We start from the raw sequence: 14,958 nt of genomic DNA on the forward strand, positions 1-14,958 counted from the left end.
CCCCAAGCGCCCAAGGTTTTCATTTCCAGGTCTTAAGACTTCATTTCTTCTACCCCTCCAAACCCTCGTCATCCCCTTCTCTCCGTACCGAAACGATCCCTAAAATTCCTAGAAATGTGTGAAGAAGAATTCGATCTCTGATCGAGACCCTCTTCGGATCCCTATCTTCTCTCCGATAGTTCGACGGCGATGACCCCCAAGTTTCCGATGAACGCCGGCGCATCGTCCTCCAATCCGCCCCCGCCCTCTGCTCCTGCCGCCACCGCGACCCAGCTCGCGCCAGGATTTCGGTTCCACCCCACCGACGAGGAGCTCGTCAGATACTACCTCAAGCGCAAGGTCGCCCGCAAATCCCTCCGCGTCGATGCCATCGCGGAGATTGATCTCTACAAGTGCGAGCCCTGGGACCTCCCGCCCCGGTCCCGGATCGTTAGCCGGGACCTGGAGTGGTACTTCTTTACCCCCGTCGATCGCAAGTACTCCAACCGCTCCCGGATGAATCGCTCCACGGCCCAGGGATACTGGAAGACCACCGGCAAGGATCGCCCCGTCCGCCACAATAACCGCGTCATCGGCATGAAGAAGACCCTCGTCTACCACGCCGGCCGGGCACCCCGTGGCGAGAGGAGCAACTGGGTGATGCATGAATACCGGCTCGAGGACCAGGAACTCGCTGGCACTGGGATTCTTCAGGTATAGAAGATAGTAGGATGGAAGATGGGATTTCTTCGTATTTTTTATTTTTTTTGGTTTAAGATGTCATGTTCATTCGATCTTGTTGTTGAATTGAATTTGGGTTTTCTTTGGGGAAGGATACATATGTTGTATGCAGGATTTTCAAGAAGAACGGCCCAGGGCCGCAGAACGGGGCTCAGTATGGGGCGCCGTTTAATGAGGAGGAATGGGAGGAGGAGGATGATAATATGATCATGCTGAGAGAGGATGGCGATGATGATTTTAATGATGCTAGGGAGCAGGAACAGGAATCCTTGCATATCAATGATTTTGTGCGGGTAAATTCTCTGCATAAAAAGTACTTCATTGTTTATGTTTTGAAATTTGAATGATCCTGGATTGTGTTATTCTTTAAACATGTTTCCATATACCTTTAGCAATCTAAGATATGCACGTTATAACAGGAAAAATGGTACTAATTGTAGTCACCTATAAATTTCCTATTGCATATACGTATTTCCTGTTTAACCTGAAATAAGTCCAAGAAAAGAAAATTTTTTCTGGAGAGTAGGTGCAGCATGCATTGAATGTCGTATTGCTTTATCTTTGCTGCCTTTTCTTCATCCATCGGGATGTAATTTCCTGTGAAACTTCTGAGACTAATAGTTAATTTTTTTATTTTGCTTTTAGCAAATACATCTTCGGGTTGTTAGCTTATTTTCTTGTTCCCCATTTGAAAAACTTATGGTAGTGTTACCTAGGTCAAGGAACAAAGCAATAAACCATAATTCTATGATACACATCATGCTCATAGGTTATCAGCATGGTACAACAATGCATAACACTTTATTATTTATGTGGGTTGTATTTCTATGTATTGGTTTTCTCTTCGAGCCATACTATGCATGCTGGTCTGTAGTGACTCTCCCCCTACCCAACGACCCGTCCTCCCCTAGCCTTCCCTCCTTTTTATGGTCCGTGCTGGATTGCCTTGAGTATCCTCGATTCTTTCCTGGAGAATTCAAAGATATTTTCCTTGGTTTCACTCTTATAGCTTTTGTGAAAATTTGATGACCCAATTAATAAGGCCCTGTTTGTAACTATATTTCTAAAGTGCTGTGGCACTTTAACATGTGTTTGGTAAATAAATTGAGAAAATACTTTTGTATGACAAAATGACCATGAACGACATTGCTAGTATTATACAACAGAGCATAATAAAATATAATATGTATTAATATATAATATACGATATAGTATAATATTACTGTAATGTAAAATAATATTATTATAATATAGTAATATGATATTGCATAGCATAGCATAATAGTAATATAATTATTAGAGTAAATTAATTTTTCATAATATAACATAATATTAAATTATTTAACATAACATATTAATGTATTATGATATAATATAATATATATTATATTTATAGTATAATACAATAATAAAGGTATAAAATATTATAATTATTAGTATAAATTAATTTTTCATAATATAACATAATATTAAATTATTGAAAATAACATATTAATGTATTATGATATAATGTAATATAAAATAATATTTATAGTATAATACAATAATAAAGGTATAAAATAATATAATTATTAGTATAAACTAATTTCTCATAATATAACATAATATTAAATTATTTAATATAACATATTAATGTATTATGATATAATGTAATATAATATTATATTTATAGTATAATACAACAATAAATGTATAAAATATTATAATTATTAGTGTAAATTAATTTTTTACCTTTTTAATGATCATTTATTTCTTTAACAAATTATCTCTTTACTTAACTATTTGCAATGGTGACAAATTCATTGTACCTATCAATATCATAAAGATCAGATTATTTGCCACTCGCTCATTATTTATTTATTTATTTATTTATTTATACGTTCATTCGTATATATGTTTATTTATGCATTTATTTATTTATTATTTTATTCATTGAAATATATTTATTTATTATCTTATTTATTTATTCATTCATTCATTCATTTATATAAATATTTATTTATGCATTTATTTATTTATTTATTCTTTTCTTTTCTTTTCTTTTCTTTTTTTCTTTTCTTCTCTTTTTTTCTACCCTTTTCTTCTTTTTTTCCTTTTCCTTGTCTTTTCTTTTTTTCTTCTCTTCTTCTCTTTCCTTCCTCTCCCCCCTTCTCCTTTCTTCTCCTCCTGCGCGGCCGGTGGCGCCGGAAGGGGGCCAGGCCGCGGCGGCCGCGGGAGGGGGCCGGGCCGTGGCCGGCGGGGCCTACGGCAATCTCGGCGACCGCGGCTGGCCTCCTGGGAAGTGCTCTCTTCCCGCGAGGCTGATGGCGCCGAAAAGGGGTCGGGCCGTGGCGGACGCGGGAGGGGGGCGGGTCGTGACCGGCGACGACCGCAGGAAGGGGGAGGGCGCCCCCTTCTTCCTCTTCTTCGGCACCTCCCCACCGTGGGGACCTCCTTCTTCGGCACTTCCCCATCCGTGACGGGTACATCGTGGCCAGCGGAGGCTGCGGGAAGGGGAAGACTAGCCCGTCTTCCTCTTTTTTGGCACCTCCCCATGGTGCGGCGGGGGAGAGGGAGGGGGTGCGGCGGCAGGGGGGAGGGATGGAGGGTGGGTGGGAGAGCAACAAGCGGTGAGATGAGGATTTTGGGAAGATTTTTTTTTAATGGAGGTATTTTGGTCAAAAATAGAGCTTTCCGATAAAGCTCAAAACAACGTTTTCGGAAAGCTCCAAAATGGAGCTTCTGCCAAAAAGCTGTTTTCAACCTTCCGAAAAAGTTGAAACAGCTTCCCAAAAATTTTACCAAACACCATTTTTTATCTAAAAGTACTTTTGGAGGGCCAGAAAGTGCTTTTTGGCCCTTCAAAAGCTCCCCCAAACGAGGCCTAAATGGGTACACAGTAACAGTGTAAGATTGTTGCTTTGTATCAGATCAAATATTTTTTGTAATTCTTTGGTTTTTATTTGAGCTAGCTTGTATTTTCTTTTTCTTTCAGATTAGACAGATTTTTTTGTAGTTTTGAGAACATTGGAATTTATAAGGAGTTCAATTCGAAGCGATCAAGGAAAAGATCATTTCCTTGAGATTTATGAGATTTCATGATGAAAACAGAGGAGTCAATACCGAGTAGATTGGCTTCCTCACTAGGGAGCATTCACAAGATTTGAGTTTCGAGTAACGAGTTAGCTCAAATCATATGTATCGCTGGGTGAGTTACATATAGTTATAACATAATTTTCAATATTTGTAGATTATAGTTTGAGTCTATGCTGAGTAGATTGACTTCTCTCCCTGTAGGGCATTCACAAGATTTGACATTGGAATAACGAGATCTCAGCTCAAATCATGCATACGCATTAGATGAGTTATATATAATGATGGCACTATTTTCAACATTTCTAGATCATAGTTCTATGATTATGTTGATATCTTGTATTCGATATGAGGGTAATTGTCATGTGATTTCATATTTTTATGTATTTTTATGCTTGCAACTTTCACTGTTTTGATACTTACACAGTTAAGTATTAGATTATTAACAATTAAATTAAATATCATAGTTCAAATAGATGTCTAACGTTATTTTTAGTACTTTACAGGAATCTGATATAATTTTATTCTCTAATTTTATATTTTCAGCTGGAAAGATTGAAATCATACATCTAATTATTCCAAACAATACAGAAAATTTTAAAATCTTATGCTATATAGTTTTTTTTGAATATTTTTAATTTTTTTTACATTTGTTTTGCTAAAACTAGGGATGGCAACGGGTCGGATAGGCTCAAGGTTACCTAGATTGCTACCAGAGGGTGTATCGGCCTGCAACCGATTTGGCACGATACGGATCGGTATTGTGCCATTTCGGGGTGAACCGAAAACAAGAAGATGGGGGAGAGGGAGAAAAGGAGATAGGAAGAGAGAGGAGGGAAGAGGGAGAGGGAGGGAGGGAGGAGGGGAGAAAGGAAGGGAGGGTTAAACCCTAACCCTAACCCTAGCAGGGAGGGGGGAGAGAGAGGGAGGGAGAGGCAGGGAAGGAAGGAGGGAGGAAGAGAGTGGGAGGGGAAACTGAAAGAGAGGACCCTAATTGGTGATGCCGTGGGTAAGGGGGAGGTCCTCCGAGCGCGAGAAGGGGGTGGGAAGGTGCTTCGAGTGCGGGAAGGGGGTGGGAAGTTGCTTTGAGCGCGAGAGTTGGGATGGGGAGGCACTCTGAGAGCCGAGGTTGGGGGGCTTCTATTGAATCACAATGGAGCCCGGGGGGAGCAGGGGTGAGAGGCGATCTGTGGGTTTCTCGAATGATCGAGATCGAGGGAGTAGAGGCATTTTAAACAATTTGTTTTAATCAATGGGTCTTATTTGAATGGTGGACTTTTTTCCAAATACTTAATCCAACATTTCTGAATCGATAGAGCGACTTGTTTCGGTTTTTCGTTTGTTCGATTCAGTACACTCCGAACTGGACAGTTCAGGATGGTTCGCCTAACATTGGGTAGGCCATTATCCATATTTGCTCCATATTTATCTTGGGATGGCGCAGGGTAGGTAGAGTCTTGGGGTGGGGTAAATAGAGTATCGGGGCGAGTAGAGTTAGATAGGCAGGTTGGATGAATTAGGTAGGGTAAAGCTACAAAAATCTTTGCTCTTTTGCATGCAAATCTATTTTTTTTTTTTTGCCTCGAAGAGGGGATTTGTGAAGAGTTATATAAATCTGGGGCGGGTTCAAGGTGGGTTTTACCATTATCCGTACTCGTCCTGGATCTGTTGTAGGTCGGGTAAAACCTGCCCCATTAGAGTTGGGTCGGGTCGGGAGTAAATTGCCACCCCTAGCTAAAACCTTAAAGCTCTAGTTGAACATGCTGAAAGTATCAAAACTTTATAGGCACAACCAAATCTGAATTGGGTTTTTGAACCTTATTTATACTTGTCAAAAGATTGCTACATGGGTATGATAATATGCTTAAATAGTTCTCATTTATGGTTAAGTTGCATGGCATGTTGTTAGGTGTAGGGGTGGTAATTTGCTCCGTCCCATCGGGTAGCCGACCTAACCCAATCCTAATGAGGAAAGTTTTATCTGACTTGTTTAAAGTCAGTGGTGGGGAAGGATCTTGATTCTAAAATCCGCAGTAGATCTGGGGTAAGTGCGGGTAATGGTAAAGTCCGCTTAAATCCAACCTGAATATATATAACTCTTCACAAATCTCTTCCCCATTTTTTGCCCTGGTTGCTCCACTCAAACAGGTATAGGTAATAGCCTACTTGACCTATACCCAACCCATTGCCATTTCTAGCTAGGTGCGTATATGGGCCCAAACAACCTATATTTATGGCTCAGGCCTCCTCTCTATTCTTAATCTAATATTTACCAGACTTTTTTTTGTTGCATTAGTATACTTGAAAATTGAGCATAGATTGTTGGGGGATATTGATCTTTTGTTCTCTCAAGATTTACATGCCATGCTAAACTGTAGTAGGCTGTCTAATTAGTGTGGAAGTGTATAGTTATTTTTATTTTTCCCCTAAGTTTTAGTTCCTTTCTTTGTATAAAGATATGAACCTAATTTATTTTTTAATATTTCTAAATACTATCCAAATATGTGCCTATATATGTGGTTTGGGGTTACCCTAGTTGCTCACATACCTTGGCTGCTATTAAAACCCCATAAATAGTTTCCTCATGCTACTATTATCATAACCATGCATGACAATCAACAATGTGACTCTGAGTACTACATATGATTTTAAATCTCAGTGGGACATCTTGTAGGACATTGGGATGGGGTACTGTCCCAGGTGTCGAGATGAGGCTATCCTGTCATCATCTTAGCATCTCAATCGGCATGTCCTGGGATATCCCCTATCCCAAGTATCAAGACGGGGTGGGATGGTTCAATCCTATTCCACGAGAAAAGCGTGATAGTCCTCAAAACCCCATCAAATTTGAAAGAGAAGGTTTCTCATAGTTGAAGCATTATTTAAGTATAATTTATGTTTTAATAGGTATAACTAGAATTAACAATCATGGATGTAACAGGAGTTGCTATGTCCAAGTTGGAATTGTAGGTGTTATAAGTAATGATTTAAGATGCCCTTTTTGTTGTTTATTGGCTCACTGAGGCTAAGAGTTCTTTGTTGACAGAAGCTTGCATGATATTCCTAGGACTGAGGCTATTTGATCAAAGCAAACATGACAGATTAGGTGTATTGTGTGGAAGCATATTCTATTTATCATTAATACGATAGGCACTTTTAAATTGTTTGATGAGATGTAGGGTTTGGCTATGAGATGTCTAAAGTTGTAGAATTAGTCCTCAATCCAAGTAGACCAAGGAATGTTGTACCATCCTGAATCGTGGTTTGGGGTGCACTGAGTCGTACCGGGTGTGGACCGGCACGGTTTTGCCTCTCGGTTTGTGAAATCCGGCGAAACATGAGAGAGCGAGGAGAGGAAAAGAGAGACAGAGGGAGGAACCGCCCCTATTATCTCACGGCTGGAGGAAAGGGGGCTTGAAAGCCGTCTTTCTCTCCCTCTCTCGGCCTCTCCCTTTCTCTACTTCCTCTCTCTCTACTTCCCTCCCTTTTTCTCTTCAATGAAACAAGGGCTTCGCCCCTATTTTCGTGCGGCCGAAGGAGAGGGGGCTCGACAACCCTCTCTCTCCCTCCCTTCCTACCTCTCCCTCCCCCCTCCCTTCCTGCTTCTCCCTCCCTCCCTCTCCCTCTCCCCCTCATTGGATTTGGCTATATTGGTACGAACCAGAAATGAAATGGCATGGTATTGTACTGCACCATCGGGCAACCGGTAGAGGTCTCTATACCAGCATAGCATACCTTGACATAGACTACTTAGCTTTTTGACCGATTAGCTAACATTGGAACCCGGTTGATTCCTTTTATCTATGAACTCTGAGTTTTCTAAACTTCTGACGAATTTGATCTCCTGATTGGTGCTGGCATGAACCATGTGACTTTCATAGATAATGAAACTATCCTTATAATAGTGAGAAAAGGAACCAAAAGTCTTGATGAAATGATTTAGAACTTTGTCAAGCAACCTATCTTCAAAAAAAAAAGAGCCAAAGTTTTGATAAAGTTGATTCAAATTTTTGTTAGCTTATGAAGTTAGAGAACCGAACCATCTCCTTCTTGAAGTTTATTTATCATGCATAGGGGTGTCAATGGGTTAGGTTAGGCTGAGCCTAGTCCTGAAGAAAGCCTGATATTTGAACCTCAAGACCGATCTTGGCCTAAGATAGTATATGTTTTTGGGTCGGAGGTGTTGGGCTCAAGCCCGACTCGACACAGTATATGCTTTTAGGCCAGGCTGGACTTAGAATCGGGCCCATTAAATTTTCTTACCATTTACGTAGCTCGGGCTTGGCAAGAAAATTGATCGGCCCTTAATTTTCAAGTTCGAGCCAGGCATGTAACCCGAAAAGTTGAGCTTAGGTGTGTGTAAAAAATCGGTTGAACCACAAACTCGACCCAAACCGATCTTTTCAATTTGGTTTGGATCGGATTTTCCCATATTCAGTTTGGTTTCGGTTTGAAATTGTTTAAAACCAAAAAAGACCATTTCAATTTCGGTTCAAATTTCAAAAAAAAAGGCTTAAATCGAACCGACCCGTATGTATCTTACACAACTAAAAATAAGTTATCTAACCCGATGTATCACTAATTGCGCCCAAACACCTAAGCCAATCCGACCTGGCTCAACCGCATAACCTGTTTGGGTTGCCCTTCTTCGTGAGGATTTTGTTTTAAAGGAAGTTTTGTGTAAATAGTCCATGTGGGACAATGGAACCAGCACCCTTGAGCCCTTTTAGATCCTATCCCTCTGATCAAGTATGAATGGCCATCAATCATCAAACCCTTGATATTTATATGTTGCAGCTCAGTTCATTTCAACCCTTGATATTTATATGTTGTGGTTTAGTTCATTTCAACCCTATTCGTCCCTCCTTCAAAAAAAAACCCTACTCGCCCCTTTCAAGCCTAGCCGCCCCCTTTTGCCCTTCATGGCTTCATGGTCGTGCTCTTTCCTCTACCTTAGCTGTTTGTCCCTTTGGTTTAAAGAGCAACGAGCAGGAGCGATGGAGGTCTGGGGAGATGGGTTCGATGTGATCATCGTTGGTGTTGGGATTATGGGGAGCTTCTCCTCTAGTAATTCGACTTTCTACACCACCTTGGCTTGTCCCATGTCATGTCCCGGATGATCCGGTCCTCCTACCCTAAAGACTACTATACCTCAATGGTCCGTGAATTATATCGTCTTTGGGAAGAAGCACAGCTAGAGGCCTATGGATTCAATCTCCTACAGCCAAATTACAGCAAGATCTTGACCGATCTGATCTTGTCGGGGGTGAATCGAGGCTCCGGTAGCTATGTTCCTCATATATTGGTTTTACGGCATGCTCACCTCACTTGAGCTCTAGTAGGAGGCCAAGATCTTGCTCCTTAGGCTCGATAATGTCGGGAAGACCATGTTGCTTGATATGCTCAAAGATGATGTTTGATTTGGGCCTTTGGTTCTCTGATTATTCAATTTGTTTGTTTGATTGGTTGATTTCTTTTTCTTATGTAATCTGTTAGGATTTTTTGACTTTTCTGATGATGCATTTCCTTTGTAAATTTGGGTTGGATTTTGTTCTTTGGTGCGTTCTAGTTGCCCGCCCAGTGGATCGGGCCGGTGATCGATGTTGGCGGTGTGATCAAGCCATTGAAGGCAGTCTCCATGTTCCAAGCATTGCCCATCAGCAAGCCTTAGGTCCATTGGAGAATATTTGTTTCATGGTCAATAAATTTTCTTTTCTAGCTATAGAATAGAGTTTTAACGGAGCTCTATTCAACCTGATAACCTGAATGGAACAAATCGATTTTTTTTTTGAGTTGGTTTGAACCGATTTTCCTATGAGATCGGTTCAGTTTTGGTTTTGGTTTTGGTTTTTAAGAAACTGATTCAGGTCAGTTTCAAAAATATCCTTAAACCGGCCCAATCCGAACACACCCCTAGCTGAGCCTAGTTGGCAACCATAAAAGTTGAGCTCGAGCCTAATTTGTTTCCGATCAGGTCTTTGGGCCATTATGACTTGCGCATTGACCGCCCTAATCATGAATGATTTGGATTTGAATACCATAGATTCACCTGGTCACAAGGCCAAAAATCCTTCTCTTTTTTCCTTTGTGTCAACTATTGAGGTTTTTTTAGTAGCAACTATATGTGGATTATAAGAGACATCTTACAAAAACTAGTTAACCAATAATCCAAGTAGTCCATGAAGATTTTGATGAAACATACTTGTATGGAATTCCTTATGAGATTATGTATATTAGCTTGTGAAACAAAGAAACATGGATACAGCCATACAGGTGAATACAACATGATATAAATTCATCAATATGACAAATATTGAATAAGTAGGATATGATATGGCCACGATATGACAATGAATGAATATGCATATAATGCACATTAAGTTATCATATAGCTTTCTATACTTCATACAACAACATTGCTGCTAATATATACAAACTAGATTTACTCATCATTAAAATCATTAAACCATAATCCATTCTTCATATGATAGTATCAACATTACAAATTCCAAAATAACCATTCATCAATGAAAGGTCAACATTCATCAAAAAATAAAAGGAAAAAAAGAAAAGCCTTGCCCCTCACCTTTCAAGGGATTGAGGAAGTATCTTGGGGGTATTTGAAAACTATCCAAAATCTTTTTTTAAAAAAAGTAAAACTAAGATACATAAAATATGGTCTGACATGTATCCTAGAAGTATTTGACAAAGTATTGGTATCTAATACGTATTAGATATGAACATGGTATGAATATTTAAGTATCCATACTTTCTAGTTGCTTGCTTTAGGTTAAAATACAAAAATCCTTTCTTTAGATGGGGGTGTAGGAGAAGCTTATGGACTAAGCTATGAAGCATGGACATGGATATGGATATAGGATATGATATGAGCAAGATGCATCAATGAGTACATTCGTATTCTACATATATATACACATATATAAGTCATCAAAATTGCATAGTCTTACCCAAGGTCCGCCGTACTGGTACCGGTCGGCGTATCGGTGGCGTCCCGGACCGGTACGAAATCGGTCCCGTATCGGTCCGAACCGGTGGCGTACCGGTCCGAACCGGTCCCGTACCGGTTCTTCAACAATAAATTGTCGGTACCGGATTTCACGCTGATTCGGTACCGGTCCCAGGCCAGACCGGTACGTACCGGCCCGTACCGGCCGGTACGGACCGGTACGGCAGACCATGGTTTTACCATTATATGATAACATCGATTTTTGCAAGCTCGCCATTTAGTGATCGTTCAAATCCGTAGACCCAATCCATACTTATATTTTAACATTAACATGATAAACTCCAATATTGACCATTTATTGTTGAAGGATCACCATTAAATGTAGAAAGAAAAGATCCTTCCTTGACCTCAAATTTTGGGGTATTAGAGAAGTATCTCAAGCATGGTCTGACGAGCCGGCCTGTACTGGCCGGTTCGGGCTGTATCGGACCGGTCTGGCATGTAACCGGTACGTCGGAGCCGTGGAAACTGGGACGGGCCGAACCCAGCCGGAGCTGGGGAAGACGAAGAGAAGGGGAGAGAGAGTGGGGAAGAGAGGGAGGAAGGAGAGGTCTTCGCTGCCCACAGAGGGCTGTGAGGGGTCGGCGAAGGCTGAGGGGGCGGCGGAGCCCGCGTGGGGGGGGGGAGGGGAGCCCGCAGGGGACCGGTGGAGGCCAAGGCCGCGGCCGCGTCCCTTGTTTTTTCGATTTGCCGACTTCACTTAAAAATTCTATATTTTTTTCGTGGCCTCGGCCTCCGCCACACCCCTGCGGGCTTCCCCGTCCCCCCGCCCCCCGGCCTTCGCCGCCCCCCAACCTCCGCCAGCCCCCTCGTGGCCCTCCGCGAGCGACCTCTCCTCCCTCCCTCCCCCGCTTGCTCTCTTGTTCTCTTCTTCTTCTCCGGCTTCGGCGGCGAAGAGTGTTCCGGTTCGGTACTAGTTTAAACTGGTACGAACCGAAACTGTACCGGTCCGGTAGGCGACCGGTACGCCTATCGGTACTGGTACGGCGAACCTTGATCTCAAGTGTATTTGAAAAGTGTCCCAAGTTTTTTTTTCTAATTTTGACAAATAAGATATATAACACGATTATTGGACACATACTCAAGAAGTATCCAGTGAGTATTGATATCTGATACGGACATGACATGTAATTTAAAGTATTAGTGCTTCCCTTGTTTGTTTTTTGCGAAAAAATTGGGATCATAAAAGACATTATTCTCTGAATGTGCAAACATCCAATGATGGGTAATGCAAAGTTTCTCTTAAGACCTACTTTAAGGCCTATGATTATCACAATTGTAAATCCAATATTGTATTTTTTTCATTCATCATTTATAATTTTCTTTTAATATAAGTTTAACTGTTAGTGTGAAATTTGAAGGTTTGTTTGGTTCATGGTTGAATTTTGCTTAATGAGAACAAGCAAGTCTATTTCTATCAAATTTGCAGTCTACATCAGCAACCTGCAGGGCAATATTTTAAATTTTGTACATGTATTTACTCTTATTGCAGGCTGTTACTATTTCATGAATTGGCCATTTTAAAATAAACAAACCATAAGTTTCAAAGTCTTTAACCGATGTATCTACAATCCTTTGTTTGATCTTTTTAACGTACATTGTCGGGTGACATTGCATCGATATTTTTCACCATCGTTATTATGCTGTTGACTGAGATCTGCATTTGAACATCTTTAAATGTTTTCAGAACCAATACACAGACAATCAACAAGCAAATGCTGCTGGTTTTATGGTGGTTCCTGATGGGCAGGATGGTAGCAGCCATCAAGAAGATCCTTCGGTTGTACTGGAGCAGAATCAGCAGATGCTAAAAGACCCGATTGTGGAATGCATTGAAGAACCTTGGCTGCAGAACAGCCCAGTGCTTATTAATGACATGGGCGACAATATTGGCATGACAGATAGGTCTCACACTCCTCCGAGCCAAAATGATGGATATGTGGAGCTTAATGATCTTGCTGATACTGTAAATCCAGAAGATCCTCCTAGTGAAGACTCTGTAGTTTGCCCTTTAAGGACTTGTAATGATTGGAAATCTGTGGATGGAGTAGATGATACCATCAATTTAGAAGAAATCCTTGATGTGGAGGAATTTTTCGACACCGTGAATGAAAACACAGACAGGCCGGAACTGGTTCAGATGTCCCCGACAGTTCAGGATAATTATAATCTGCAATCAATTGATCTCACAAATCCTGTAGCTGGTGATTGTCCTTCAAGTCAATTGGCTGAGGAAAACACGATGTTTTATGATGCACCTAGCAATGACCTAGGATTTAGCCAGGATAATTTTCCAGAACTGAATCAACTCCTGTACTCGCCTATCACTGATCCATCTGGGTTTGATGCGGTGGATAAGTTAATGGGGTACTTTGATGCCACAGATGATAATTTACATGTTGATACTGCAGGTTCCTTAGAAAAGTCGGGGTGTATGAATTCTTGTATCTTGGACCAGTTCAACCTCACTCCAGAGGTATGCCCCATTAGAACCTCAAATGAAGTTGCTCTATCCTTCAATCAAGCGTGTATTTATTGATTGTATAGATGAGGTAACATATCATATGATTCTTGCTTGCAGTTTGATGGCATCAATGCTCAACAAAACAAGGATAACCCACAGGCACCAGAACCAAATGTTACAAGTCGCGCATCATCCTCCATTAGCTTACCTGATGGTATTAATCAGTTTTATAGTAAAACTGATGTTAACATCGTGCCAGGTATGGTTTTTGAGATCAAATATTTTCTCCTAGGAAATTAAATACACCTTTTGCATTGCGACTCTCTAAGCTGTTTCTGTAAAAGTCTGGACCTGGTTAAAGTCTGATTACCGTATGGATCGCTCAAAATTTCTTTGTTTGCAAATCACAACTGTTTTTCCTTATAAAGGATAGCCTCTGAGACTATTTAGTTTGGGTTTGCAAGAGCAGAATGAAATTTTGGTGATGATCAAGTTGCATACAGTCTAGATGGTCCAGGCACTTATTTCGAAGATTTTCTCATGGACTGGCCTTCTTTTGGGCATACATGATATTTGTTCTGAATGCAAGGTCTTAAATTTTGTGGTGCAGATGTACAGGGGAATGAGAGCAATGATAATACTATCACAAAACGTCTTGTGAACATGTTGGGCTCAATCTCGGCCCCCCCTGCTATTGCTGCAGAATATCCTGCTGGGTCAGAGAAACGTGCTGGACAAATCTCCACAACCAACTCAGCCAGCTCGATACATGTCACTGCTGGGATGATCCAAATACGTGGTTTAACTGTGACAGGCAGCACAGAACACTGGTCCTTGCAGAAGAACGGAGATGTGGGCTTCCTCCTTTCTTACGGACTGGCTGGTAATGAAGTTAGAAAATCTATACTTCTTGATTCAATTTCAAAGATGCAGGGTGGACCAGTGTCAATGATGCTACGTGGTGGCTTCTATCTTTTCTTCCTATCGGCATTACTTCTTACAATAAGCTATAAAATGGGATTGTGTATTTATAGCAAGTAAGCTTGTTTGTCTGTTCAATAGATACTCTTTTGACCAAGTGATTTGAACACATTTAAAACTCGAGGAAGAAAAGGACCTTAAAATGTTGGACCATATGTATTGCATATTATGATATTTATTTGTGGCTTTTTTCAACTGAAGGGTGCACGGACTGACAGATATACGTTCACTTGGGACAATGAATCGTTTGTAATATGATGCGCACGGTTTTTTTATTCTTACTCTTTCTGCAATTTCAGATACTGTCATGCTAGACCGCACATTATGAAACTTAAGACTTGCCTTGACGAGGATCTGCATGTTTAGCATGTTTTTAATGTTGAAAATTGTTGATGCGAAAAATTTACTCGGGTGCTTTTGATTGTGGTTGTGAGAATTAATGCTGTTAAACACCAAATATGTACCTAGGGGAAAATGGTGACTTTTGTTTTGACCCTATGATGCAACTTTGATTTGGTGAATTGCTCCAGCAGTTGGATATGCCAGGATTAACAGCATTTTCTGTCCAAAGTCTGTTCTGCCAAAGCTTTGCCAACTTTTGCATCACTCTGGTAATCCAAGACCTGTTTCCATAAGTTTAGCAAGAGAAAGTGGGATCTACCACATGGAGATTCATGTTGAAGGTAAGCATTTC

General features: G+C 40.8%; 1 protein-coding gene across 1 annotated transcript; it reads left to right on the top strand.

Annotated features, from left to right (window-relative positions):
• LOC103698888 (NAC domain-containing protein 53-like) lies at positions 1-14,539 on the top strand. The gene is made up of 5 exons (XM_008780940.4): positions 1-693; positions 813-1,013; positions 12,507-13,295; positions 13,401-13,542; positions 13,894-14,539. The coding sequence occupies exons 1-5, from the start codon at positions 190-192 to the stop codon at positions 14,322-14,324; spliced, it is 2,067 nt and encodes a 688-aa protein (XP_008779162.2). The 5' UTR covers positions 1-189; the 3' UTR covers positions 14,325-14,539.
• The last annotated feature ends 419 nt before the right edge of the window (positions 14,540-14,958 follow it).

This window comes from Phoenix dactylifera, chromosome 18 (genome assembly GCF_009389715.1).
Source record: "Phoenix dactylifera cultivar Barhee BC4 chromosome 18, palm_55x_up_171113_PBpolish2nd_filt_p, whole genome shotgun sequence".
NCBI classification, from domain to species: domain Eukaryota; kingdom Viridiplantae; phylum Streptophyta; class Magnoliopsida; order Arecales; family Arecaceae; genus Phoenix; species Phoenix dactylifera.

Bases quoted from the DNA above. Each gene is read 5' to 3' on its own strand.
- LOC103698888 (XM_008780940.4), top strand. From the start codon at position 190: ATGACCCCCAAGTTTCCGATGAACGCCGGCGCATCGTCCTCCAATCCG. The intron at 694-812 runs GTATAGAAGATA...TCTTTGGGGAAG, and splicing joins CTGGCACTGGGATTCTTCAG to GATACATATGTTGTATGCAG. The intron at 13,543-13,893 runs GTATGGTTTTTG...TTTGTGGTGCAG, and splicing joins TGATGTTAACATCGTGCCAG to ATGTACAGGGGAATGAGAGC.